Source organism: Palaemon carinicauda, chromosome 1 (assembly GCF_036898095.1).
Source record: "Palaemon carinicauda isolate YSFRI2023 chromosome 1, ASM3689809v2, whole genome shotgun sequence".
NCBI classification, from domain to species: Eukaryota; Metazoa; Arthropoda; class Malacostraca; order Decapoda; family Palaemonidae; genus Palaemon; species Palaemon carinicauda.
In genome coordinates, this window is record NC_090725.1 from 107,093,022 (window position 1) to 107,119,829 (window position 26,808).

At 43.6% G+C, this 26,808-nt stretch overlaps 1 protein-coding gene across 2 annotated transcripts in view; it reads right to left on the reverse strand.

Moving 5' to 3' along the window:
* The window catches only part of Snr1 (SWI/SNF related, matrix associated, actin dependent regulator of chromatin, subfamily b, member 1), a 582,028-nt gene that overhangs the window by 523,777 nt on the left and 31,443 nt on the right, over positions 1–26,808 (reverse strand). For both annotated transcript variants that reach the window (XM_068383913.1, XM_068383908.1), the window contains exon 3: positions 6,642–6,780. In XM_068383913.1, coding sequence (XP_068240014.1) covers positions 6,642–6,780 — 139 coding nt within the window. The remainder of the gene's footprint in view (positions 1–6,641; positions 6,781–26,808) is intronic.

Here is a 26,808-nt window from a genome sequence, read left to right on the forward strand (position 1 = left end):
AGACAGCAATGTAATTGGAAATTCACTTAAGAGTTACATATAACAAACTTAAGGGGTTTGCACCTGATAAGGAAACAGACTGCAATGGTTCTCTGCCTCATTCTGTCTGCCATCCTTAGGAGATCCAGCGGTCCACCCAGGGGGCTGATGATCTCTAGGAGCAGTCAAACTGTGCCATAACCTATAACTTGACAGGACCTCAACTAATACCCTTGTTCTGGGCACTCTCAAGGAACAACATGACCACCTGACCAAATCAACAGATTGCGGAAGACTGACGACCAATCTCCACATACAACCATAAAAACTATACAAGTTCCAAGAGGTAAAAAAGGGTACTAGGAATTAGGGGAGCGTAGTGGTAGATCCTTCACCTACTACTGCAATCGCCACAACGAATGGACCCAAAGTGTAGCAGTCCTCATGAAGAGTCTGGACACATTTCAAATAATGGGATGTGAATACAGATTTACTTCTCCAAAAAGTTGTATCCATTATGCTTTGCAGAGAACGATTTTGTTTAAAAGCCACCGAAGTAGCTACGGCTCTAACTTCGTGTGTCTTAACCTTGAGCAGCTTAAGATCTGCCTCACCACACTGGGTGTGAGCCTCTCTAATCAAGAGCCTTATAAAAAAGGATAAGAGCGTTCTTCGACATAGGCAGTGAAGGCTTCTTAACTGCACACCAAAGAGCCTCTGACCTGCCTCTCAACTTCTTTGTTCTGTCCAAATAGGACCTTAGTGCTCTAATAGGGCAGAGCACCCTTTCCAATTCATCGCCCACTACATCATAGAGATTAGCAATCTCAAAAGACTTAGGCCATGGATGGGAAGGACGCTCATTCTTGGCCAGAAAATCAAGTTGCAAGGAGCATATAGCTTTCCCGTCTCTGAAACCAATGTTCTTGCTCAAGGCGTGAATCTCACCGACTCTTTTAGCTGTCGCCAAGCTAACCAAGAAAAGTCTTCAAGGTCAAATCTTTAAAAGAAGCCGAGTGCAAAGGCTCGAATCTGTCACTCATGAGGAATTTAAGAACGACATCCAAATTCCAGGCAAGCGATTCCTGTTGACGCCCCTTAGAAGTTTCAAAAGACCTAAGGAGGTCTTGTAGGTCTTTATTGTTGGAGAGATCCAAATCTTTATGCCTGAAAGCAGCTGTCAGCATACTTCTGTACCCATTGATAGTCGAGGAGGAAAAGTTATGCTTAGTTCTAAGATCTAAGAAGAAATCGGCAATCTGTGTTATAGAGGTACTGGAAGAAGAGACCAAGTTAGCTCTACACCATTCTCTGAATACCTCCCACTTGGACTGATACACCCTGATGGTAGTCCTCCTCCTTGCTCTTGCAATAGCCTTGGCTGCCTCCTTCGAAAATCCCCTAGATCTAGCGAGTTTTTCAATAGTCTGAAGGCAGTCAGACGTAGAGCTCGGAGGTTTAGATGGTTTCTTGCCAAGTGAGGTTGTCTGAGAAGATCTGCTCTTAACGGTAGGCTTCTCAGAATGTACACCATTCATTCCAGTACCTCTGTGAACCAACTTCTTGACGGCCAGAAAGGAGCTACTAGGGTCATCCTGGTTCCCTCGTGAGACACAAACTTCTGTAACACCCTGTACAGGATCTTGAAAGGTGGGAACGCATACACATCCAAGTGTGACCAATCTAACAGGAACGTGTCTATGTGAGCTGCCTCGAGATCCAGAACTGGCGAGCAGTATGTCTCCAGCCTTTTCGTCTTCGAGGTTGCAAACAGGTCTATGAGGGGACGACCCCATAACTGCCACAGCCTCTTGCAAACGTCTAGGTGTAACGTCCATTCTGTAGGGAGAACTTGGTTTCTCGTGCTGAGTCTGTCCGCACTCACGTTCTTGACTCCCTGAATAAATTGTGTCAATAAAGTAACCCTCCTTTCCTCCGCCCATACAAGAAGAGATCTTGCTATCTCGTAAAGAGACTTCGAGTGAGTCTCCCCCTGCTTTGCTATATAAGCCAGAGCCGTGGTGCTGTCCGCATTGACCTGCACCACTTTGCCTAGGACTAGATTCTCGAAGCCTTCGAGGGCCATGTGCACTACTAAAAGCTCCTTTTGATTGATATGGAGGTTTTCTTGCTCTTTTGTCCACAGACCTGAGATCTCCTCCTTCCCTAAGTTTGCTCCCCACCCCGAGTTTGAGGCGACGGAAAACAACATGAGGTCTGGGCTCTTTTGCTCCGACGAGAGGCCCTCCTGGAGTCTGTGCACGTTGTTCCACCACTGAAGGTGCGTTCTGATGTTATTCGTAATGGGAATACTTTCCCTGTCGAGGCTGTCCTCTTTCTTCCAAAACCATTGAGATGAAACTGAAGGGGATGTAGGTGCAGCCTCCCCAGAGACACAAACTTTTCCAGTGACGAGAGGGTCCCCAGAAGACTCATCCACTCTCTCACCAAACTGATGTCCTTTTTAATAAAGGCACGAAGTTTTAGGAGACCTGACTGAATCCTTACAGGCGACGGAAAAGACTGAAAAGTCTGACTCCGAATCTCCATCCTCAAATAAAGAATCTTCTGGGATGGAGTCAGCTGAGACTTCTTTGAACTCACAAGGAGTCCCACTTCCTTTGCCAAATTCAATGTCAGCTGAAGATCCTTCAAACAGCGATCGGCCGAGGGGGCTCTTATGAGCCAATCGTCCAAGTACAGGGAGGCTCTGATGCCTCTTGAGTGCAGCATGCTCTCCACATTCAGCATGATCTTCGTGAATACTAGAGGAGCTGTGCAGAGACCGAAACATAAGGCCCGGAACTGGAAGATTTCCTTCCCGTACACGAACCTCAGGTAACGTCTGCAACTCGGATGTATTGGGACATAAAAGTAAGCGTCCTGGAGGTCCAATGATACCATCCAGTCGCCTTTCCTTACTGTTGCCAGCACGGTTTTCTGAGTTTCCATGGTGAATTTCGAATTCTGGACGTAGCTGTTGAGGGGACTTGCATCCAGAACCGGTCTCCATTCCCCTGAACTCTTGGGTACCAAGAACAAACGATTGTAAAACCCTGGCAATTCTAAGTCCCGCACCCTCTCTATCACTTTTTTCTCTAACAAGAGAGACATCTGAAGTCACATGGCTTGCCTCTTCGGTCCTTCCCTGTATTTGGGCGAGAGATCCACAGGATCTGTGGCTAAAGGAGGTTTTGAGAAGAATGGGATTTTGTATCCTTCCTTTAAAACAAGAACAGACCAAGGGTCCGCTCCTATTTTCTCCCAGGCCTGCCAGAAGTAATTCAGCCTGGCCCCTACTGCTGTTTGAAGGAGAGGGCAGTCAGACTCTGCCTCGACTGGACTTAGCTCCTCTTTTCTTGGACTTCTTCCCATCGGGCTTGAAGTTACTTCTTCCGGCAGGTTTACCACGAAAGGGCTGAGCAGATTGCGAAAATGAAGCAGCTTCCTTTGGTCTACGGGAAGGGAAAGATGTAGGCAGCACCTTCCTAGCTGTCTTGGCAACCAAATCATGAGTAACCTTCTGAGTCAGCGCAGCGGCAACTTCCCCTACTAAATCTTGCGGGAATAGCGCAGAAGACAGCGGTGCAAAAAGCAACTCCGATCTCTGAAAGGGAGTGACCCCCACGGAAAGGAACGAACACAAAGTTGCCCTCTTCTTCACAACTCTTGCTGTGAACAGGGCAGCCAATTCGTTTGAACAGTCTCTAACTGCCTTGTCCATACAAGACTTAAGTTGAATGAGGTTACAAGTGTCAGTGCCCTTCATTTCTGATACTTTTCTCCCCAAGGCTCCCAGAGACCAGTCCAGAACATACCTTTCAAGAGATGGTCGAACTCCGACATAGACCACCACACTTTAGTTTTCCTCATAGCTAGTCGACGAGAAGAGTCTACTAGGCTCGAGAAATCTCCGTGGGCAGAGGCAGGAACTCCCAAGCCTAAGACCTCTCCTGTCTCATACCAAACACTCAACTTGGAGGCTAGTCTGGCAGGAGGAAAAGCGAAACACGTCTTGCCAAGAGCTTTCTTCGAATCCATCCACAATCCTATCAATTTTAACGCTCTCTTAGAGGAGTGAGAGAGTACCATTTTCGTGAACAAGGATGTTCTTGCTGCTTTACCAAGGGTAAATTCCGGAGGAGGAGAACGCAGAGCTACAGAAGTAAAATGGTCTGGGAATAACTCCGTGAAGACCAGCATTAACTTCTTGAGGTCCACCAAATGTTGAGGCGGTGTACAGTATCCTCTTCTCCCTCTGAAATATCGTCCAACTGTTCCTCCGGGGAGAAAACCTCATCCGGCTCTTCATCCGAAAATTCAGCCGCCGCCGTAGTGCCTTGTTCAGAGAGGCGGCGTTCCTGTGCAGACGCGTCAGCGCTGACATGGACGCGCTTGCGTTGTTCAATATTCCCATCCGTCTGACAATAACTAGCCTTGTGTTTGTTGTCACGTTCGGTTTGTGAAATAGCATCCAACTGACGCGAGGCGACCAGAGTCGACTGACGTGTAGCGTCATGGATTGGCTGACGCGTGGAGTCATGGGTTGACTGCCGTGTGCCGTCGTGAGCAGACTGACGTGCGGTGTCATGGGTAGCGTCTGGTTGACGCTCCGCTGTGTCATGGGTTGACTGACGCGTAACGTCTGCCTGCCGCTGACGCTAACGCTCCCCGGTATCATGGGTTGACTAACGTATGTCGTCACGCTGACACGTAGCGTCTGACTGACATTCCGCAGTGTCATGGGTTGTCTGGTGTGTGTCGTCACACTGACGCTAGCGTCTGCCTGTCGCTGACGCTCCGTATCGCGTCCGCTTCCGTCCTGCCGCTTAGCGGCCCGCTCCGCTGTTTGCCGAGCGTCGTCACGTTTGGAAGACTGACGTTCGGCGGTAAGCGCGATCGATTGATGTTGAGAAGCAGAACTCTGACGAGATGCATCCACCTCAACCTGCCGTTGAACATTGCGACTGGGAGATCGCCTGTGCAATAACGCGTCAGTACCGGATACAACAGGCCGCCTGTGTGACAACGGGTCTAAAACGGAAGACTGACACCCAACTGCACTGCCAACAGCAGGCCGATAAGACTGCATAAGCAACGAGAGTCGCTGCTTCATGCCTACCAGCATAGACCATTTGGGATCACCTTTAGGCGACATGCGTGCCGCCTCTTCCAATGCGAATTCGCCTTCCTCATCGCTTCCAAATCGCTCCGCATTTTCGGGAGACGAACCCCAGTCTGATGGAAGCGGCGGTGCATGAACCGTAATACCAGAACCAGGGATCAGCTCCGAATCTAACTGTACCAAACCTTTATCCATTTCAGAACCCACGTCAGAGCGTTTTGCAGGCGAACACTCGCCAAGGGACTGAAAACGCTCAGGTGTATCCCAATGGCTACAGCCTGGTTGTTGCGGAGAAGAATCGCGCTGTTGTTCCACTGCGTGCGCTTTTCTCTTAAGCGGTCTAGAGGTTTGATGCCAGACCTCATCACGTGAGCCTCCATCCGAAGATAGCGATAAAGCACCAACCTCACCTTTCCTGCGGTGAGGGTGAGCAACCTGTGATACGACAGCAGGAACACTCGAGGGGACGTCTGCGCGATTGATGACGCCTCTCGTTCCCTTTCGCCGTTCAACGTAACTTCTCCCATGGGTTCTGGAGCTTGAAAGAGGTCTTAGGCTAGGCGAACAACAGGATCGCGCAGACGCACCCTCCACAATGAACACATTAGCCGAAATTTTAACACTTGATAGGTCGCCTGTGCGACAACTTTTAAGCAAATTAATTTCAGACATCATTTGGTTCTTGTCCGCCGGTAACGATTCAACTCTTACACCGAGAGCTTGAATAGCAGACAACATATCCCTCATCGTAGGTTTCTTCGGTTCCTGATCTACCACTACAGGGGAAGGATTAGGATCAATGACATTGGATACAGGTAATTCTACAGAACGAGAAGAACTGCGTTTAATTCTGTCTATCTCTAGTCTCTGAGTATAGCGCTCATAAGCTAACTACTCACTTTCGGTTAAAAAACAACACTCTTCGCACCGATCCCCAAAAGTACAAGTTTTACTCCTACATTTTACACAAATAGTATGAGGATCAATAGAAGCTTTAGGAAGACGAGTATGACATCCTTTAATACACTTCCTATATACAGGGGAGGGGTCGGCCATATTGAAAAGTTACGAGAGAGATCAAAACAATAACAAGGGTCAAAACTAATTAAATAAACCCAAAACAATAAAGATTTTAAGATAATATGAAAGAGAAATCACTAAAGCGAAAGCCCAAAACCAAAAGACAGTGTACATCACCAAATAAAACGTCCAAAACAAAGTAAGTTGCGAGTGAATTTCAATCGTTCCAGCCAGCAATGGCGGCAGAGAAGGTCTGAATTGGTTGGATTAGTTCGGCCTGTCTACCGCGAGGGCGCTAGTATACACCTAGCATATCTGCGATTGCCGGGCGTCCAGGGACTTTAGCCATTCTTATATAACCAGCGGGTAAGTTTTATGTTTAAAATTGGTGGTATATCTAACATTACATCACAAAAGTATTGTAATGTATATCAACACAATCATAAAGGTTCACATCTTTTTCTATCTAGACGACTTTTCTTTACCAGAAAGCAATGTATAAAATGGATGGTCATACCTTGCAGCAGCTGCTTCGGGGTCTTGTTGCTGACGTACAGAGACTGCTTTGTACTTATCTTCATTACCTTCAATAATGTCTTCTACTTCTGAAGCTCTCAACAAGGAAATGTTTGATGCTAAGACATGCTGGGTAAGGCCTAACAGTAAAAAAAAATGTTTAAAATGAGATAAAGTGAACATATTACATATCAACATAAATGTATTTTCTCATTAAACATCATAAATAGAAAGTAAGCAACACGAATGGAAGAGTGATATAGTCAAGAATCTTAAAAGTTTTACAACACTTACAACCGTTCTCAAAAAGGACCTTTATTTTCCACTAACAAACTCCTTACCTTTAATATATCTTATAAATCCTTCAGGAAGAATCATTATAAAATAAAAATTTCAATTATCTACTTCCTTGGCTATTACTTGAAGTGTAACAAATATTTGTTTTGTCAAAAATAGGTACATTGGGCTATAATAAAAAAAAAGTACCAGTACATAATCCTCAAGTGCAAATGGGTGAGACTTTCGTAACGACAATTCAAAATTGGAAGAGCATAATAGGCTTCTATAACTGATAGGCTAACGGGTCTTATTTTAACTTCATATCCTATCAATGTTGTACTGTATCTTAAAAATCTCCCATTGAAGTATGAAAACATTTCTTTAAAAGATTAGGGGAATGATTAACTTTGGCTGTGAAACAAGATATGTAGCCTCTTTAGTTTTTTCTATTTTATCACACATGTAAAATAGGCACTTCTCTTCTGTCTCCATGATGAGCTATAAAAGAATATATAATTCTTAGGATAAAAATGGTATTTTCATTATAAAATAAATTTTTGAACATACTTACCCGGTAGTTATATATATAGCTTACGTCCCTGACGTCACGGCAGAAAATTCAAAACTCGCTCCAATCACCGATTGGATAGCCTGGTGTACCACTCCTGCGCCCTAGCGAGGTACCTGGGAACCATTCCAGGAACCCTCATATATTCCATGCTTCTAGTCTCTTAGCGGGGAGGAGGGTGGGACTTAAATTATATATAACTACCGGGTAAGTATGTTCAAAAATTTATTTTATAATGAAAATACCATTTTTAAACATAAGACTTACCCGGTAGTTATATATATAGCTGATTAACACCTTTGGTGGAGGGTTAGAGACAGCTAGTATATCTGGAATTCTGCTTAAGAGTTAATTAAAACAAACTTAAGGGTTCGTACCTGATAAGGAAGCTGACTTCAATTATTCTCTGCCTCATTATGTCTGCTAGCCTTATGAGATCCAGCGGTCCTCCCAGGGGGCTGAAGATCTCGTAGGGACTGTCAAACCGGTGTATATACCTCATTATGACAGAACCTCCTCCAATAACCAGTTCTGGGTGCTCCTCAAGGAACAAAATTGACCACCTGACTAAAATCAATGATTGTGGAAGACTGACACAATCTCCACAAACAACCATAAAAACAAATAAAAGCACCAAGAGAAGAAAAGGTTATTGGGATTATGGGAACGTAGTGGTGGATCCTTCACCCACTACTGCACTCGCTGCTACGAATGGACCCAGAGTGTAGCAGTCCTCGTAACGAGTCTGAACACTTTTCAAATAATATGAAGCGAACACAGATTTGCTCCTCCAAAAGGTTGTGCCCATTATGCTTTGCAACGATCTATTCTGTTTAAATGCTGCTGACGTTGCTACTGCTCTGACTCCATGAGTCTTGACCTTTAGAAGTCCAAGGTCTGATTCATTACAATATACATGAGCTTCTTTAATCAAGAGTCTGATAAAAATGACAAGGCATTTTTTGACAACTGCAACGTGGGTTTTTTGACTGAGCACCAAAGAGCTTCAGAATTGCCGCGTAAGTCTTTTGTTCAGTCTAGGTAGCATCTCAGAGCTCTTACTGGGCACAGGACTCTTTCTAACTCCTCGCCAACTAAATCCGAAAGATTCGGAATCTCAAACGCTTTGGGCCAAAGCTGAGAAGGGCGTTCATTTTTGGCAAGAAAGCCTAATTGTAAGGCACAGACAGCCTTACCATCACGAAAACCAACGTTCTTGCTAAATGCATGTATTTCACTCACTCTTTTGGCTGTTGCGAGACTAACCAAAAATAGAGTTTTCATAGTAAGGTCCTTCATAGAAGCTGAACCTAATCGCTCAAATCTGTCACTCATAAGAAACTTCAATACAATATCCAGATTCCAGGCTGGTGAATCTTGGTTTCGTTGCTTTGTAGTATCAAAAGACCTAAGAAGTTCTTGCAGATCCTTATTGTTAGAAAGGTCCAGGTTTCTGTGCCTGAATATAGTCGCTAACATGCTCCTAAATTCTTTTAATAGTCGAGGAGGAGAAGTTGCACTTCCTTCGAAGGTGGAGCAGGAAGTCCGCAATTTGGGCTACAGAGGTACTGGATGAGGAAAGAGAGTTGACTCTACACCACTCTCTAAAACCCTCCCACTTGGATTGATAAACTTGATAGTTGAAGTTCTTCTTGCTCTTGCAATGGCTTGAGCTGCCTCTTTCGAAAAGCCTCTAGCTCTAGTGAGTCTTTCGAAAGTCTGAAGGCAGTCAGCTGAAGAACGTGGAGATTTTGATGGAATCTTTCCAAGTGGGATTGTTTGAGTAGATCTACTCTTAATGGAAGGCTTCTTGGGGTGTCTACCATCCATTCCAGTACCTCTGTGAACCATTCTCTTGACGGCCAAAAGGGGGCCACTAGGGTCATCCTGGTCCCTTTGGATGCTACAAACTTCTGTACCACTTTGTACAGGATCTTGTATGGTGGAAAAGCATAGAGATCTAGATTAGTCCAATCCAACAGAAACGCCTCTATGTGGACTGCTTCTAGATCCGGTACTGGAGAGCAATACACCTCTAACCTCTTTGTCTTTGATGTTGCGAAGAGGTCTATGCATGGTCGACCCCAAAGTCGCCACAGACTCTTGCAAACTTGAAGATGGAGCGTCCACTCTGTTGATAGGATCTGACTTCTTCTGCTGAGGCTGTCTGCCATTACGTTTTTCTCTCCTTGAATGAACCTTGTCATTAGGATAACGTTCCTCTCCCTTGCCCACAAAAGGAGATTCTTTGCCGTCTCGTACAGAGATATTGAGTGAGTTCCCCCCTGCTTGGCAATGTAAGCCAATGCCGTCGTGTTGTCGGCATTGACTTGAATCACTTTGTTGGTGACTGATCCTTCGAAACTTTTGAGGGCTAAAAGAACTGCCAACAATTCTTTGTGATTGATATGAAAGTTCTTCTGGGTCTCTGACCACAGCCCCGAAACATCCAACTTGTTCAGGGTTGCTCCCCACCCTGAGTCCGAGGCGTCGGAACATAACACAAGGTCTGGGTTCTTTTGAGTTAGGTCGAGACCTTCTTGAAACTTGTTCGGTTCGTCCCACCACCAAAGGCAGTCTTTGATGGAGTCCGTAATTGGAATACTCATAGTCTCTAGGTCTTTCTCTTTGTTCCAATGGTTGTTGAGATGGAACTGGAGAGGACGAAGGTTCAGTCTTCCTAAGGGAAAAAATTGTTCTAAGGAGGAGAGGGTTCCTACTAGACTCATCCACTTCCTTGCTGAACACATGTTTTTGCCTAGAAAAGATCGGAGTTTCAACCTGGCTTGCTCCATCCTTAAAGGAGATGGAAAAGCCCGAAAAATCTGACTCCGAATCGTCAATCCCAAATAAAGAATCTCTTGTGATGGAATCAAGAGAGACTTTTCCTTGTTGACAAGGAGACCCAGTTTTTTTGTAAGGTTCAAGGTTATCTGAAGATCCTTCAGGCAGTGATTCCATGTGTGAGCTCTGAGAAGCCAGTCGTCGAGATACAGGGAGGCTCTGATGCCCCTTGAGTGGAGGATTTTAGCTACATTTAGCATGAGCTTCGTAAAGACTTGTGGGGCTGTGCTGAGGCCAAAACATAGGGCACGAAATTGGAAAACTTCTTCCTTGAATACAAATCTTAGGTAAGGCCTGAAGCTCGGATGTATTGGGATGTGAAAGTAGGTGTACTGGAGGTCTAATGAGACCATCCAGTCGCCTTTCCTTACTGCAGCAAGAACTGATTTCGAAGTCTCCATTGAGAACTTCGTCTTCTGGATGAACTTGTTCAGCGCACTCACGTCCAGGACTGGACGCCATTCCCCTGAGTTCTTGGGTACCAGGAACAGGCGGTTGTAATAGCCTGGTGAACATATGTCCTGTACTCTTTCTATGGCCCCCTTCTCCAACATGAAAGACACTTGGATAATCAGTGCTTGTCTCTTTGCCTCCCCTCTGTATCTGGGAGAGAGATCCACTGGCGCTAAGACCAAAGGAGGATTCCCTAGGAAGGGGATCTTGTAACCCTCCTTCAAGACCTATATAGACCATTGATCTGCTCCTCTCTTCTCCCACGCTTGCCAGAAGTTGTGTAGTCTGGCTCCTACTGCCTGAAGGCGAAAACAGTCAGACTCTGCTTCGCCCTGATCTGAAGCCTCTCCTCTTATTCCTTCTAGCGTCAGGTCTGGAGCTACCCCTGCTGGAAGACCTCCCTCGAAAGGGCTGGGAAAACTTGGGGAAAAGAAGTTTCTTCCTTAGTTTTGCGGCTGGCAAATGAAGGTGGTAGGGCTTTTCTGGCTGTCTTAGAGACCAGGTCTTGAGTAGCCTTTAGAGCTAAGGCCAACAATATTTCCTTAATTAGTTCTTGTGGGAACAACAAGGGAGAAAGAGGCGCATATAACAGCTCGGATTTCTGGAAGGGAGTAACTCCCAGAGAAAGAAATGAGCATAACTGATCCCTTTTCTTAAGAATGCCTGCAGAAAAGTGTGCTGCCAATTCATTGGATCCATCCCGCAAAGCCTTATCCATACAGGACATTAAATGGACTAAGGCAGAGGTATCCCCTTCTTTAAAAGTAGCAACTTTTTTTACCCAATGCTCCTAAAGTCCAGTCCAAGAAGTTAAAAACTTTGAAGGCTCTAAATATGCCCTTAAGCACATGATCCATCTCCGCGACGAGGAGCGTCTACAAGGCTTGAGAAATCTCCCTGGGCAGAGGCAGGAATCCCCAAGCCGAGAACTTCTCCTGTCTCATGCCAGATACTAGACCTAGAGGCCAGTCTAGCTGGAGGAAATGCAAAAGCCGCTTTCCCTAAGTTTTTCTTGGACTGCATCCAGTCACCCATCAGTTTTAGAACCCTCTTAGACAATCGTGATAAAACCATCTTGGTAAATCGAGCCTTCTTTGACGCCTTCCCAAGAGTGAACTCGGACGGTGGCGAACGGGGAGCAACTGGTACAAAAAAGTCTGAGAATTCCTCAGTAAAAACTTTCTTAAGTTTTTTTCAAGTCAGCAGAATGACGAAAAGAAATAGAATCTTCGTCTTCTGAAACTTCTTCAAACTCCACAGGAGAAAGCTGACCTTTGATGTCCTTCTCTGGTAAAGTTCCATCGGGAGCAACAGTGTTGAGCGCAGTATCCTTCTCGAGAAGATCCTGAGTTCCGACAGCAACAGAAACTGTATCCTTACGAATATTATCAAGCTGGCGTGTTACTTGCCACTCAGCCAAACGCTCGCGATCAACGCGATCGGAACTAATGAGTTCCTGAACGTGAACTGCGTTAGAATCAGCGTTATCTTGGAGAGTGTAAGCCTCATCGTCATAATCAAGACTAACTTCTGAAGCGTCTGAAATATGGTAAGAAGTAGGGCGTTCAGGATCGTGTTCTGAAAGGTGCTTGCCGTCGCTTCCTGACAAGCGTTCAGCGCTGCGAACCGCTTCCCGCTCAACGACCTGTTCGGCTGTTTGTCGCTCGGAAACACGTCCTGGAGGACATTCACTAAGGTATTTTGATGAGCGGTAGGCGTCCTGAGAACTAGGACGTTCGACAGCCTGTTTCGCAGGACGTTCGGCAGACTGTTTCGTAGGACGTTGGACAGCCTGTTTGACACGACGTTCGACGTCTCTCTTAGAAGGACGTTCGAGCACACGATCTGACTGAAGGACCTCTTTGCGCTTTTTAGGACGTTCTGCGCCTCGAAGTAAAGCACGTTCGACATTAGGGCTGTCAACTGACAACTTAGCTGATCGTTCAGGATCACGTCCTAAAGGAGGTTCAATGTAGCTAGCAGGAAGCTCGGAGCCTCGAATAGGAGGACGTTCGAGATCATGAACCACCACACGCTTAAGACTACGCTCGGGAACACGTCCTACAGGACGTTTCAAAACGTACTGAGCTGACTGCTCGCTGTCTCGATCCTGACAATAACTGTCACGTGTGTCAGCTTGAGGCTTGTCGCTACGTTGGTAGTTCTGCATGAACGACAAGAGCCTGTTTTGCATCTCTTGTAGCATGATAAAATTAGGATCTGAACGTTGCGATACTGGTGATGATACCACAACGTTCTCCTCATCACTCAGGCGTACAGAGCGCCTGGATGGTGAAAACCAGTCTGAAGGCTGCGTGGGAGCCTGTATCGAGGTTAAGCCTGGTCCTGACAACTGCTTAGTAGGATCCTTGGTAGTGTCCGACATCCTAGCAGGACGTTTAGTCGGAGAACTTTCAAATGACTCTGGTGTATCCCACTGGCTACAGCCAGGCCGCGAAATAGCAGGACGTTGGTTGGCCTTATCAAATCATTATTATTATTTCTGGGCTCCGAGCTGTGCCGCCCAGTGGAAACGCTCCTTTATAGCACATCTTATATGAACATTTGTATATTTTTCTCTTCGGTTTTTTCGTTCATATCTCATTTCTTTTTGCCGATGGCGGATTCCCTGGTCTCCCCATCTAAGTTAAGTACCAGATCTATGAGTTTTGAGCTTTTGGGGGTAGCATTGCCATTAATTTTAATTTTATTCGAGGTTTTATTTTTTCCTCTTGTCGGACCGCTTGCGGCTCCCTTGCTGGCTTGCTACCGCCTTCGCTCGTTCTTAACGTATTACAATTGGTCTTCCATACTGATTGTTTTTCGTTTCGAACCTTATTTTGGAGGTTTTTCTCACCGATTACACCTCATCATTGTGCTTTGGATATTATTTTGATGTTTTGATGATATACTACGTATCATAGTTTTGAACTCGGTTGGCAAGCCTGCCTTCGGGCACGGTCTAGTTGGTTTCGCTACCGCATTAAGTGTTTATATTATTATATTGATCTTATTAATAATTATTGCGATTACCGTCTAGTCTAGTTATCGCTTAGTTTGAGTGGGACTCTCGCGGGGCAGTTGTTATTTTATTTGTTTCCTACCATTCGGCATCTACCCGAGGTAGAAGTTATGTTGGTAACCCTGTCCAGCGTGACTCCTCCCGCTCTGGAGGGCTGCCAGCTATTATCGCCCTGCCATTCCCTTGCGTCCTTCTCTTACTAATTTTATTTTAAGTTACGCATGCCTATAAACCAGTTCAATGTGTTACATCATTTAACATTATTGTACATTATTTTACACTATTTTATTGCTCATTCCGTTTATGATCATTCCGTTTTACTGATGTGGTTCCATCGGTCAGGTTGGTACTCCTGTCCTCCCTCATGTCCACGTGATTGCCTCCTGCCCTCTCATTGGTTAGTTCTCGTTGCCTCCTCCCCCCCCCCATTATCCCCAATTCAGGGATTCCTCTCGTCTCTCATGTTGCGTGAGCAGTTTGGCATTACGGATCAAGTCCTTCTCGTACCTCACCCTTGCCACCACCTCCTCCTCCCCTCACACCATCCCTTCCTGGGATACCTTATGACTCACTAGTTGGTACCGAGAACATCCACCGGGGTTTCAGTCTAGTACATTCATTCTCATGCCTTGTCGTAGCCTTTTTTCCCCGCCGCTCTGATTGGCCATCGGTCGGCGGGGGGAACTCGGTTGTGTATTGGTTATGTTTCGTTGTGTACTGTATTATTTTAGTTTCTACTATACAGTGAACCCTCGCTACTTCGCGGTTCGACAATCGCGGATTCACCACTTCGCGGGGTTTTCCCATAACCCATATATATATACATATCGCGGATTTTCCGGAAAATTCGAAAATACCGCGAAATCTGAAGATAACCAAATACGATATTTTGTTACCTGTAATTCCATTAATACTGTAATTATAGTAATATCTGCTCTTACTGATTGTTCATTGCATTACATATGATATATAATTCAGCACAGAAAGAAATAAAACACGAAAAGAGAATGTGATCATACGATAATTCAGTACGTAGTAAAATTAAATCGAACATGAAACGCAAATCAGATGCAGTCATACCATATTAGAATGGTGTGTACTGTAATGGATGTGCTTCTTTTCCATGAATCTTTTGTATGTATACGTACGTAGTACAGTACTGCATCCAATAATATTCTTTGTTGCAAAAATCACATTTCGAATAAGTACTGTAAGCGTACGAGAGAGAGAGAGAGAGAGAGAGAGAGAGAGAGAGAGAGAGAGAGAGAGAGAGAGAGAGAGAGGCGTAAAATAGCGTACGTACGTAAATTTTTATTATTATTGTTATTATTATTATTATTGTTGTTGTTGTTAATAAAATTATTATTGTTATTATTATTAATCATTATTATTATTATTATTACTGTACAGTATTATTATCATTATTTATTATTATTACGGTATTGTACTTAATCTACGTACGTTCAGTGTGCGCGGGACATCTTCTATGAGTAACCAACGCACCATAGTACTGTATAAGACGGGTTGTGATTGGTTCAAGCGCTGATAGATGACGAATCAAAACTCAAGTTTTGTTATCTAGCCTGTGATTGGTGTTTGGCCCGCATCTCCAACCCGCAGCATCAGAGTTCTCGCGGGACTGCATCGTTCACTTTCTCTTTCCGCGTATTGCTGAGTAGACATTCTTAAGTTTGTGAAGTTGAATCTGTGCTGTGTGCGACTGTTTTAAGTTGAACTTTTTGTTGAACTTTCTGTTACAATGGCTCCCAAGCGTTCTGCTTCTAGTAAGGCTGGTAGTGAGCCTAAACGCCACCGAAGAATGATGACGATAGCTGAGAAGGTTACGCTTCTCGACATGTTAAAAGATGGTAGAAGTTACGCGGCCGCCGGCCGCCATTTTGGCATCAACGAATCCACCGTTCGCTACATCAGGAAGGACGAGGCGAACATTAGAAAGACTGCTGCAATCACCTTTAGCAGATCAGCGAAGCGAGTCGTTACAACGCGTAATAAAACGATCGTACGCATGGAAGGTGCTTTAGCTGTGTGGATTGCCGACTGTCGGAAGAAGAACATAGCGTTGGATACGAACACCATCCGAACAAAGGCTTTGAGCTTGTATGAGAATTTTGCGGCAAAGGAACCTCATGACGACGATGGCGACCATGCTGAAGAAGATGATGATGTAGATGATCCTCAACCAGGGACCTCCACTGATTCCCAGCGTCAGAAACAACGTTTTTCCGCCAGCAAAGGATGGTTCGCGAAGTTTCAGAAACGCTTCGCCCTGAAAAGCGTTTCCCTGCATGGGGAGTCTGCTTCCGCTGACACTGCCGCTGCTGAAACTTACGTGAACCAGACTTTCAAGAACATTATCGCTGAAGGTGGATACAAGCCGGAACAAGTCTTTAATATGGATGAAACCGGCTTGTTTTGGAAGAGAATGCCGTCGCGAACTTTCCTGTTCAAAGAGGAAGCCAAAGCCTCTGGCTTTAAGGCATTCAAGGATCGCGTTACCCTCGTGATGTGTGGCAATGCTGCTGGATTTTTGTTAAAGCCGGGGCTTATTTATAAGTCGAAAAATCCTCGCGCTTTGAAAAACAAAAATAAGAATCTCCTTCCCGTGTACTGGATGCATAATCAAAAGGCATGGATTACGAAGATGCTGACCTCCAACTGGTTCCACCAGTGTTTCATCCCGCAAGTCCATGAATATCTCTTAGAGAAGGGCTTGCCATTCAAGATCCTTCTCCTTATGGATAACGCTGGTGGACACGCAACTGACCTGTCGCGTGAGGGCGTTCAGGTTGAGTTCCTGCCACCCAACACCACGTCATTAATTCAACCAATGGACCAGGGGGTTATCAGGGCGTTCAAGGCCCTCTACACGAAGAATACCTTGGCGGACCTCGTTGCGTGTGTGGATGCTGCCCAAGATGACGAGGATGAAGACTTCAACTTGAAGGCGTACTGGCGGCAGTACACCATAGCCACGTGCCTGCAGAATATTCAAAAGGCACTTCAAGAGATGAAACCTGCAACTGTAAATGCGAGCTGGAAGAAGCTGTGGCCCGATATTGTTTACGACGACAAGGGATTTACTCCGTCGGAAATCCAACACTCTGCAATACGGAAATCTGTGCAGTTGGCTGCCATAATTGGGGGTGACGGGTTTGGCGACATGACGACTGAAGACGTCGACGAGTTGTTGGACTGCCATTCCCAGCCCCTAACTGACGCAGATCTCGAAGACCTGACGAAATCGGCAAGTGAGGAAGAGAGTGAGGGTACCCAGGAAGAGACCCAAGAAAATGTAGAAGAAACGGGCTTAACATTAGAACGGCTCGCCAAGTTCTGCAACCATATGAAGGAGGCGAAAGAAATGTTGCAAGAGTGGGACGAGGATATGGTTCGCGCGATGCAATTCTGCAACAAGGTCGATGACATCACGACTCCCTACAGGATGCTCTTGGATCGAAAAAAGAAGCAGCGGCAACAACTTCCGATCACAATGTTTTTTCAGCCTCGCAAAAAAGAGCCAGTTCCTCCTGCTAGTACGCCTTCGGAAGAAATTGAAGAAGTTGAAGAGGTGTCCCAAGAAAAGACACCTCCGTCTGAAGAGACGTAAAATACTATCATTGACTGCACAGTAGAACACATCATCAGCTTCATCATCATCATTTCTACTGTGCAGCAAATTCATCGCCATCGTCATTCAAGTTTTTCTGGAACTTCTTTCGTGGTGAGTACAGTAACAATCTTTATTTTTTACTTTAACCTGTTTTATAGTTTAGTACTGTACGTACTGTATGCATTAAGTTAAAGGGAAGGTTTTAAAAGTCTACATGTTGTAACCTATCATATTTTTTTTGTTTAAAATTTACATTTACGTACGTAAAACAATCTCTCTCTCTCTCTCTCTCTCTCTCTCTCTCTCTCTCTCTCTCTCTCTCTCTCTCTCTCTCTCTCTCTCTCTCTCTCTCTCTCTCTCTCTCTCAAATTGTTTTCCTGCTTTGCTACGTACAAGTACTGTATAATTTATATTTGTAAGGTAACATATTTTGTAAATGCTTTGTACTGTAAATACTGTATGTACTGTATCATTATTTATCACTATCATCATGCGTGTTAAATGCCTTGTTTGTTCTGAGCGTGGTTGTTTACTGAGCGTACACGCCGTCGTTTCAGGCGGCGTCATAAAGAAAAAGATTTCATTTGGAAGTCCTAAGAAAAATACGTAAACTAAAACATTGGTAATAAAAAAATCAACATACAGTACTGTATAATCAATATAATCGATGCAAAAACTAACCATACGTACATATATGTGTACACTAAATGAGTTTGTTTCTTCATTATGATCAGAGATGAACGTAAACAAAACATTGGTTGCCATTTTTTATCGTGCTTTTTAGGTGTTTAGGAAACACATGATATAAAATCGCCTTTAATATTTGTGCCTGTTTTAGTTTAGGGTGCTGTAGTACATGCATTAAGTGTTCTGTACATTACAGGGTGTAAAGGGTGGTTTGTTAACAGTACTACGTACAAGGGAAGGTTTTAAAAGTCCGAATATACATGTTAAATAAATAGGTAAATATGCTGTCACTACTTCGCGGATTTTCACCTATCGCGCCCGCGTCTGGAACCTATCTACCGCGATAAACGAGGGTTCACTGTAACGTAGAAATTTTTGTTCGTGGGGTATCACGGAGGAGCGGATATTTGTTGTTATATTATTTATTGTCGGTGTTCGTTTGGGTTCTTGTGGCTGGCGGGGAGTCATTGAACCCCTTCCTCCCTCCCCTTTTGACTCCCCCTACCCCGGTAGGCATGTTACGACCCCCGGGTCTCTCCTAGTTGTCTCCCCGGAGCCAACAGGTAGCATGTTATTAAAACATTTTTAACGAAAAAACCGAAGAGAAAAATATAAAAATGTTCATAGAAGATGTGCTATAAAGGAGTGTTTCCACTGGGCGGCACAGGTCTCTCGCCCAGAAATAGATTTTTCCTTCGTCAAAATCCCTTTATTATTATTATTATTAAATGCTAAGCTACAACCCTAGTTGGAAAAGCAGGATGCTATAAGCCCAGGGGCCCCAACAGGGAAAATAGCCCAGTGAGGAAAGGAAATAAAGAAAACTAAAATATTTTAAGTATAGTAACAACATTAAAATAAATATTTCCTATAAAAACTATAAAAACTTTAACAAAACAAGAGGAAGAGAAACTAGATAGAAGTGTGCCCGAGTGTACCCTCAAGCAAGAGAACTCTAACCCAAGACAGTGGAAGACCATGGTACAGAGGTTATGGCAGTACCCAAGACTGGAGAACAATGGTTTGATTTTGGAGTGTCCTTCTCCTAGAAGAGCTGCTTACCATAGCTGAAGAGTCTCTTCTACCCTTATCATGAGGAAAGTAGCCACTTAACAATTACAGTGCAGTAGTTAACCAATTGGGTGAAGAAGAATTGTTTGGCAATCTCAGTGTTGTCAGGTGTATGAGGACAGAGGAGAATCAGTAAAGAATAGGCCAGACTATTCGCTGTCTGTGTAGGCAAAGGGAAAGAACCGTAACCAGAGAGAAGGGTCCTATGTAGTACTGTCTGGCCAGTCAAAGGACCTCATAACTCTCTAGCGGTAGTATCTTAACGGGCGGTTGGTGCCAAGGCCAACCTACTACAGTACCTCTTAAGAGGTCTGGAAGCAAGCTTCCAGCCTCTTTTAGGCAAAGCGTCATCCGAAGACGACGAGAAACACTTAACCTCACCTTTCCATGGGTGAGGGTGAACGTCCTGGGAAACGCCAACAGGTACGTTTGAGGGGACGTCTGCTCGAGTTTTAAAGCCTCTCGTCTCCTTTCGCCGTTCGACATTCCTTCTCCCAGGGGTTGGGGAGCTCGGAAGAGGTCTAGGACTAGGAGGACGACAGACGCAAGCAGGCGCACCCTCCACAGCACTTTTTGCACTTTCACCCTTCAACTGCTTAACGTCGGACATAAGCTGAGTTCTGTCCGCCGCAAGCGATTCCACTTTACGCCCAGCGCTTGAATCGCAACCAACATGTCTTTGAGCGTCGGCTCATTAGCAGTTACAGTAGCGGGATCAGGATCTACCACTACAGGGGAAGGAATAGGGTTAGTGACATGGGAAGAGGAAAAGTCTTTAGAAGAACGAGAAGAACTTCGTCTCAATCTATCCCTTCTGAGTTTACGTCTATACCGGTCAAACTCAATCCATTCATGCTCTGATAAAAGAACACACTCATCACAACGATCCCCCAAATCACATTCTTTACCTCTGCAAGTAACGCAGAGAGAATGGGGATCAAGAGAAGCTTTAGCTATTCAGGTCTTACACCTACTGACACACAACCTAAAAGTTATAGGGGGGGGTGGCCATTTTGAAAAATTTAAAGAGAAATCCAACAAGCAACGGTCAAAATTTTCTATATCCAATCGTATTAAAGAATATTCAAAAGTGAAATCAAACAAGTGGGAGTCAACAACCAAAGTTTTGTACTTCACCTAAGTAAGATCAATAATTTGACGAGCAGAATATCCACGTGTCGCCGCTAGCGACGTCAGGGAATATATGAGGGTTCCTGGAATGGTTCCCAGGTACCTCGCTAGGGCGCAGGGGTGGTACACCTGGCTATCCAATCGACGATTGGCGCGAGTTTTGAATTTTCTGCCATGACGTCAGGGACGAAAGCTATATATATAACTACCGGGTAATTTTTATATGTTTAAAATTTATTATTCCAATAATTACCAAACAATCATTGGGCAACTTGGTTGACAAACCAAAAAGTTATGAGGATTAGTAGTGGATATGTATTACTAGCCCTTCTATACCAATACCTCAAGAACTACTGTCACACTTCGTGGCTGGTAGAGGCCACCACATTGAATTCCCTATTCTGGTTTATTTCCTACTAAGTTTGGGGGAGAGGGTGGAATCCAATGAGTATTGTACCATTCAAGTATGGAAATAATAATTTCCTTTAAAAATTCTGTTTACTTTCATAAGTCTTCCCAAGCATCTATTGTGCTAATCCCACAATGTGCAGAGGGTGGGTAGTAACAAATCACAGGGGTAGTTATAGAAATCCACTTTGATATAAGAGATAAATAACATAAATACTATGTAAGACCATTACCCTGGATTTAACCCTCAGACAACTTATCCCAAGGCAATCTGTAAGTATGAATCCTCCACATTGACTACTACCAACAAGAACTAACCGAGCCATCCTAAATCCTAATAATTCAACCCCTAACTTTACCAACAAATAAATGACAAATTCAGAGATAATTCGTATTTTTCCTAACCATACAAACCTTAGCTATTTACATGGGGTATTACTTTCGGCGTAGCTGAATGACGAGCCATTAGATTTTTAACAAGGGTTTACTACCCCACCACTAGTTAGCGAGGGGGTAGGGGAGGGGTAGCTAGCTACCCCTCCCCCCTCACACACCGGTGAACTGATTCACTTCGCTTAGAGGTAGGACTTCACGGGGGACAGGGTTGACGGGCAAGTATGTGTAAATAGCTAACGTTTGTATGGTTAGGAAAAATACAAATTATCTCCGAATTTGTCATTTTTTCCGTAACCGAAATACAAACCACGCTATTTACATGGGGTGACTTAACCCTTAGGTAGGGTGGTAAGTCCCAGCCTTACTGGCTTTGGCTTTGCCCGGGGACTCAGGATCCGAGTGTGTAGCACTCGAGATAAGGAGTCCCTGCACCTCGCAAGTTCCTTGCTCCGCAAGGAACGTGCGGCCTACATAAGCTAGTGTGTGAAGGAAAGAAGTGTGACTCGTCCTAGGAAGTTGACCTTAAGTCCTTTAGATGGAAATCTAGGCTAGGACGTTCCCAATACCACCTCGTCAGGCTATGGGGGACGCGACAGTATTATTTAATACTAGGAACACAAGGAAGCATGGTTTACCTGCAGTGGTTTGAGGTCAGCTGTGCAGAGAACCCAGGATGCTGCTTTCCCCAAGAGAAGGGAGGATGAAGAAAAGAGTAAGGGCCAGACATACTTTTTCATTCATGCAGACTAAAACCGGATAACAATGCCCTCAACCTTCTGCTACTTGTCCATTAAGGAGCCTGAGGTTAGACCAGCTGTTGTGCAGCCACCACAGGGCCGATAGAGAACGTATCGAGCCTCCTGTGGGTCACGTCCTGCAGGTAGAGGGCTGTGAAGGTCGTTTGACGCTTCCAGAGCCCAGCTTGTAGAACCTGCGTCACTGAGAAGTTTCTCTCGAATGCCAGGGATGTAGCGATGCCTCTGACATCGTGTGCTCTCGGGCGACGTGACGGAGGAGGGTTTGGATTCAGGGAATGGTGGATGACCCTGCGAATCCAAGCTGAGATGGTGTTCTTAGTGACCCTCCTCTTCGTCCTTCCTGTGCTCACAAACAGGGCTTGCACTCGAGGACGAACTGCAGCTGTTCTCTTAAGATAGAGCCTCAGACTCCTTACTGGGCACAGTAGGATATGGTCTGGGTCATCTGTTACAGAACGGAGACTCAAAATCCTGAAGGAGTCGAACCGTGGGTCGGAACTCCAGGATTCTAGGTCTTAGCAACAAACTTAGGGACGAACCCGAACATTACCTCCCCCCATCCCCTTGAATGGGCGACGTCGTACGAGAGACCATGAAGTTCACTGACTCGCTTGGCCGAGGCCAGAGCGAGCAGGAACACCGTCTTCCAAGTCAGGTGACGATCAGAAGCCTAGCGTAATGGTTCGAACGGAGGTCTCTTAACCTCTTCCGCACGACGGGTCTTACGGTTGACCCATCATTTTTGCCGTATATATTACGATGGGTCTCACAGGTGTCCCAAGGTTATATTAAATCCCACCGAGACATAAAGAAAGTCGGAATGGCCACAATAGATTAGTTTCCCCTATTCGTAATGCATGTGGTCCTCTTATTCGTCTACTATAGAAAATGGGATTTTCCAGAATAAAAGAAAACTGGGCATTCATCCTTGTGATAGCAGCATCACCAGCAGTCGCGCGCGAGTTGGTGGTGGCGGTCAAACGAACGTTTTCTGGTGTGTTTTTGCCTTTTTGTGTTAATTTCATAATATCTGACATTGAGATTTCGGACAGTGATGATTCATATCATCCAGAGGAGGATATAGGGGATTCAGACAGTGAAGACTATACGTCAATGGAGAGTGATATCCATGAAAGTGACGACGAATCATTCCTTTCTTTAGGTGGTGGATGGTCACGTATTGATGTTTTTGCTGATAAGAGGCCTAATTCAGTACCTCCCCTAAGGCAGGCCTATAGTGGTGTGAATCCCAACCTTGGAATAAGCAGTGACTCATCAGTGATAGAGTGCGTGAAAAAATTCATCACAGGTGATATTGTAGCGCACATCGTGGAATGTTCAAATGAACGTGCGAAGCATTTTTTTGAAGAAAATCCTGAACTCAATGGTAAAATAAACAGACTGAAATGGCATGAAATTACAGTGGGTGAATTGTATGTCTTTCTGGCTTTATATATATATACAGGACAGTGTAAGTATAGTGAAATAAACCAGTATTGGACAAGGCAACCTTACGAACCAGGTGTTCATTTTTTTTGTTCATCTATCATGAGCAGAGATAGATATCTATCAATAATGAAATTTTTGAGATTTACCTTGCCAGAGAATGTAAACAAAAGGATGCCATCTACACGATTGGATACATTTCGTGAAAAGATTCTCGTGCCCATGATGGGAAATGTCGATCCAGGGAAAAATATCGCCATTGATGAAGCATTGGTATTATGGAAAGGACGACTTGGCTTTCGCCAATTTATAAAAACCAAACGAGCTCGCTTTGGCATAAAGGTTTTTGTCATGTGCAACAGTGAAAAAGAGTGGAGAGGATACCGCTACAATTTTCAAATCTATTATGGAAAAGAAACTAGTGACTCTTATGTTTTACCAAATGTCCCTGGGGCTGATGAGTTGTCTATCAGTGAGAAAATAGTTGTGCATTTGGCAAACTCTGTCCTTGGGCAAGGACGTCACATTTTTGTAGACAGCTGGTATTCGAGTATTCGTTTGGCACACTTTTTGCTCACGCAAGAGACATTGATGACTGGCACCATTCGTCCTAACAGAGGAGTGCCAAATGAACTGAGAGGAGAAAAGTTGATAAACCATCAAGCATCATTTGTCAGGAAAGACAATACTTTGATTGTCAAATGGAATGATAAGAGGGAAGTGTATGTTATTTCCACTTGTTATGAATCAACATTATTTGTCGAAAAACAGCAAGTGTTGCCTGGTGGAAGGAAAATAAGTTTCAAAAAGCCTCACATGATAGAAAAATATAATGATTTTATGGGAGGTGTTGATAAAGCAGATCAGCTTTTGGAACCCATAGATCCAAGCCGCAAGTCTCTGGCATGGTTCAAGAAATTAGGATTGCATTTCATTATGCTTCTCATGCTAAACAGCTTCCTACTTTACAAGAATAAAGTCAACAAAAAAAGCACCATCAAGAGATTCATCCTGAAAGCTGTTGAAGAAATAATTGAGACTCACAGTCCAAAAGGAATTGAAGTAGGAGAGAAGTTTATTGCTGCGAACCCTAGAGCAGGCCGCAAAAGGAAGGTAGAGGAAGTAATTCATGCTTTTATCCAGCTTCCTCCTACACCAGGAGGCAATCAAAAACCCCGGAAGCGGTGCAGAGTATGCAAGGTCGAGAAAAAAACCAGGTATTGCTGCGATGGATGCCCCGAGAAACCAGGCATTTGTAGCATTGAGCATTTCAAGGAATGGCACAAAGATGTTGGTGGTGGTCCATCCACATCACAATAAATGTGATGTGTTGCATGTTTGTAAATAATGAATAAGTGAAAAAAATGAAGTGAAAAAAGTAAAAAAAAAAAAAAAAAAAAAAAAATGTATCAGAAAATTCTAATTGTGCTTAGTAATAGTAAGGTAATTGCTTTTTTTGTAAATATCTGTATTTGTGTGAACAATGAAAATTTGTGTTCGTAAATAATAATAAGTGATAGTGCCACTTGAATATATATATATATATATATATATATATATATATATATATATATATATATATATATATATATATATGTATATATATATATATATATATATATATATATATGTATATATAAATATATAATGATTGCTCAACATAAAGCTACAAATGCCTCCATGAAATCCAGTCACCTAATTTGAAGGTAAATAACATTATGAATATTTTTGTTATTATGGTTATTGATTTTTTATTATATATGTAATATATATATATATATATACAGTAGGGTCCCGAATTACACGTGTTCTAATTACGCGATTCCTCAATTACGCGATCGATAGTTTTTAAAAATTAAATTTCCTGTATCTGCGAGGAGCATTCTAAATCCACGAGTCAAGCACCGCGAAGCGTAGGAAATCTATTTTCTTAATTGTATGGGGGGGGGGGTGATGGTTCCCCGATGTCTGAGAAGGGGGGGGGGAGAATGTGAGAGAAAGATTTCTGTTCAAACATTTTAAGACTAGTTTTGGATGAAAAATGTTAAGGTTTGCCCATCTGTTGTGTGAACTTGTCGCTAGGCTAGCCTAACTGTCCAACACCTATATGTATAATATTCCATATCAGTAGTAGTGCGTTGTGCTCCGTTTCATCTAAATTGTTTGAAATTCTTTTATATAGTACTTTTGAAACCAAAAATTAAATTAAATAAAGACTATTTTATATCATGCTACTGCCAAACATGTCACTACAACCAAACCCATTACTTTGTTTAGTACATTCCATCGCCGATCATAACGAACTCGCTAACCAATTTTAACATCTGTCTATAGGTTAACTTTTGCGGCAAAAGATATCTTACCAGGTACTATGTAATAATAATGTTATAATTAATGTTGTTTTATTTATCCTTAGAAAATCAAAATAAATGAAATATTAGCAATTTTGTTTCGTGCTTTTTTTCCTAAAAAAACGCCTCCTTAAAAGGAAAACGTTTTTTTTTACGTTTCATCGTCGATCATAAACGCATTTACTCCTGAAAGTGATATTGAAGAGCTTTTACTAAAGATGTTATTATAAATAAAGATTATAAATAGGTGGTAAAATATCTATAATTAAAGTGTAGCAGCATCAAGAAATGTTGGGGTTCGCCCTTTATATAAGAATGTACTGTACATTGGATTAGACAGAACGTAGAAAAAATCAATTAGGGAAAAATCGGTATTCGATATCCTCTTCATCAGCATCGTCAATCGGGCTTTTTATTTTTTTCATTCTCAGTCGCTAACTAGTTATCGCACTGTCAAGATCTGCACACATTCCGATAATTCACATTTGAAGGTTTTCTGGGAGAGGATGGATAGAGAAAATACCGAACTATATAAAATGTTTTTTTAACCTGTTAAGCGTCACCCACGTGATAAACCGTTCACCACGATCTACTCGGTACCCGCCTTCAACTGTATATTCCGTTCATGACTTTAATTGCCTTTTACAAGCCGTCAGTCTCGTGATATTACGTTTACTCGTATAGTAAGTATAGGATCACCACTTGGCAACACTCTCAGCCTATGGGGACTGTGAATTGAAACTTATATGATGTCTGGCAACTATTTTTCTGAAGGTAGCTTGATGTTAGACAACTGGTTTCCTATCAGTGCGCTCGGGCGTTCATGCATAAGTGGTTATTTGTTGTTCCTTTTGTAATGAACGGTCTAAAGAGGAAGGTTATTTCTTTAGATGAAATAAATGATATTCTTGTTGAGGAATTTGATAATGATAACCTGTTTGATAATGAGAGCACTAGTTCTGAATCCTCCAGTGATGAGTATATTGAAGAAACAAATTTTTCTTTCGATGCCGAAAGCGAAAATGACTTCTCATTACCGAATGACTGGACAACGAAATTTCACAAAACTATAAAGGGAAAGGAAACGCAGAGAGAGAGAGAGAGAGAAAAAGAGAGAGAGAGA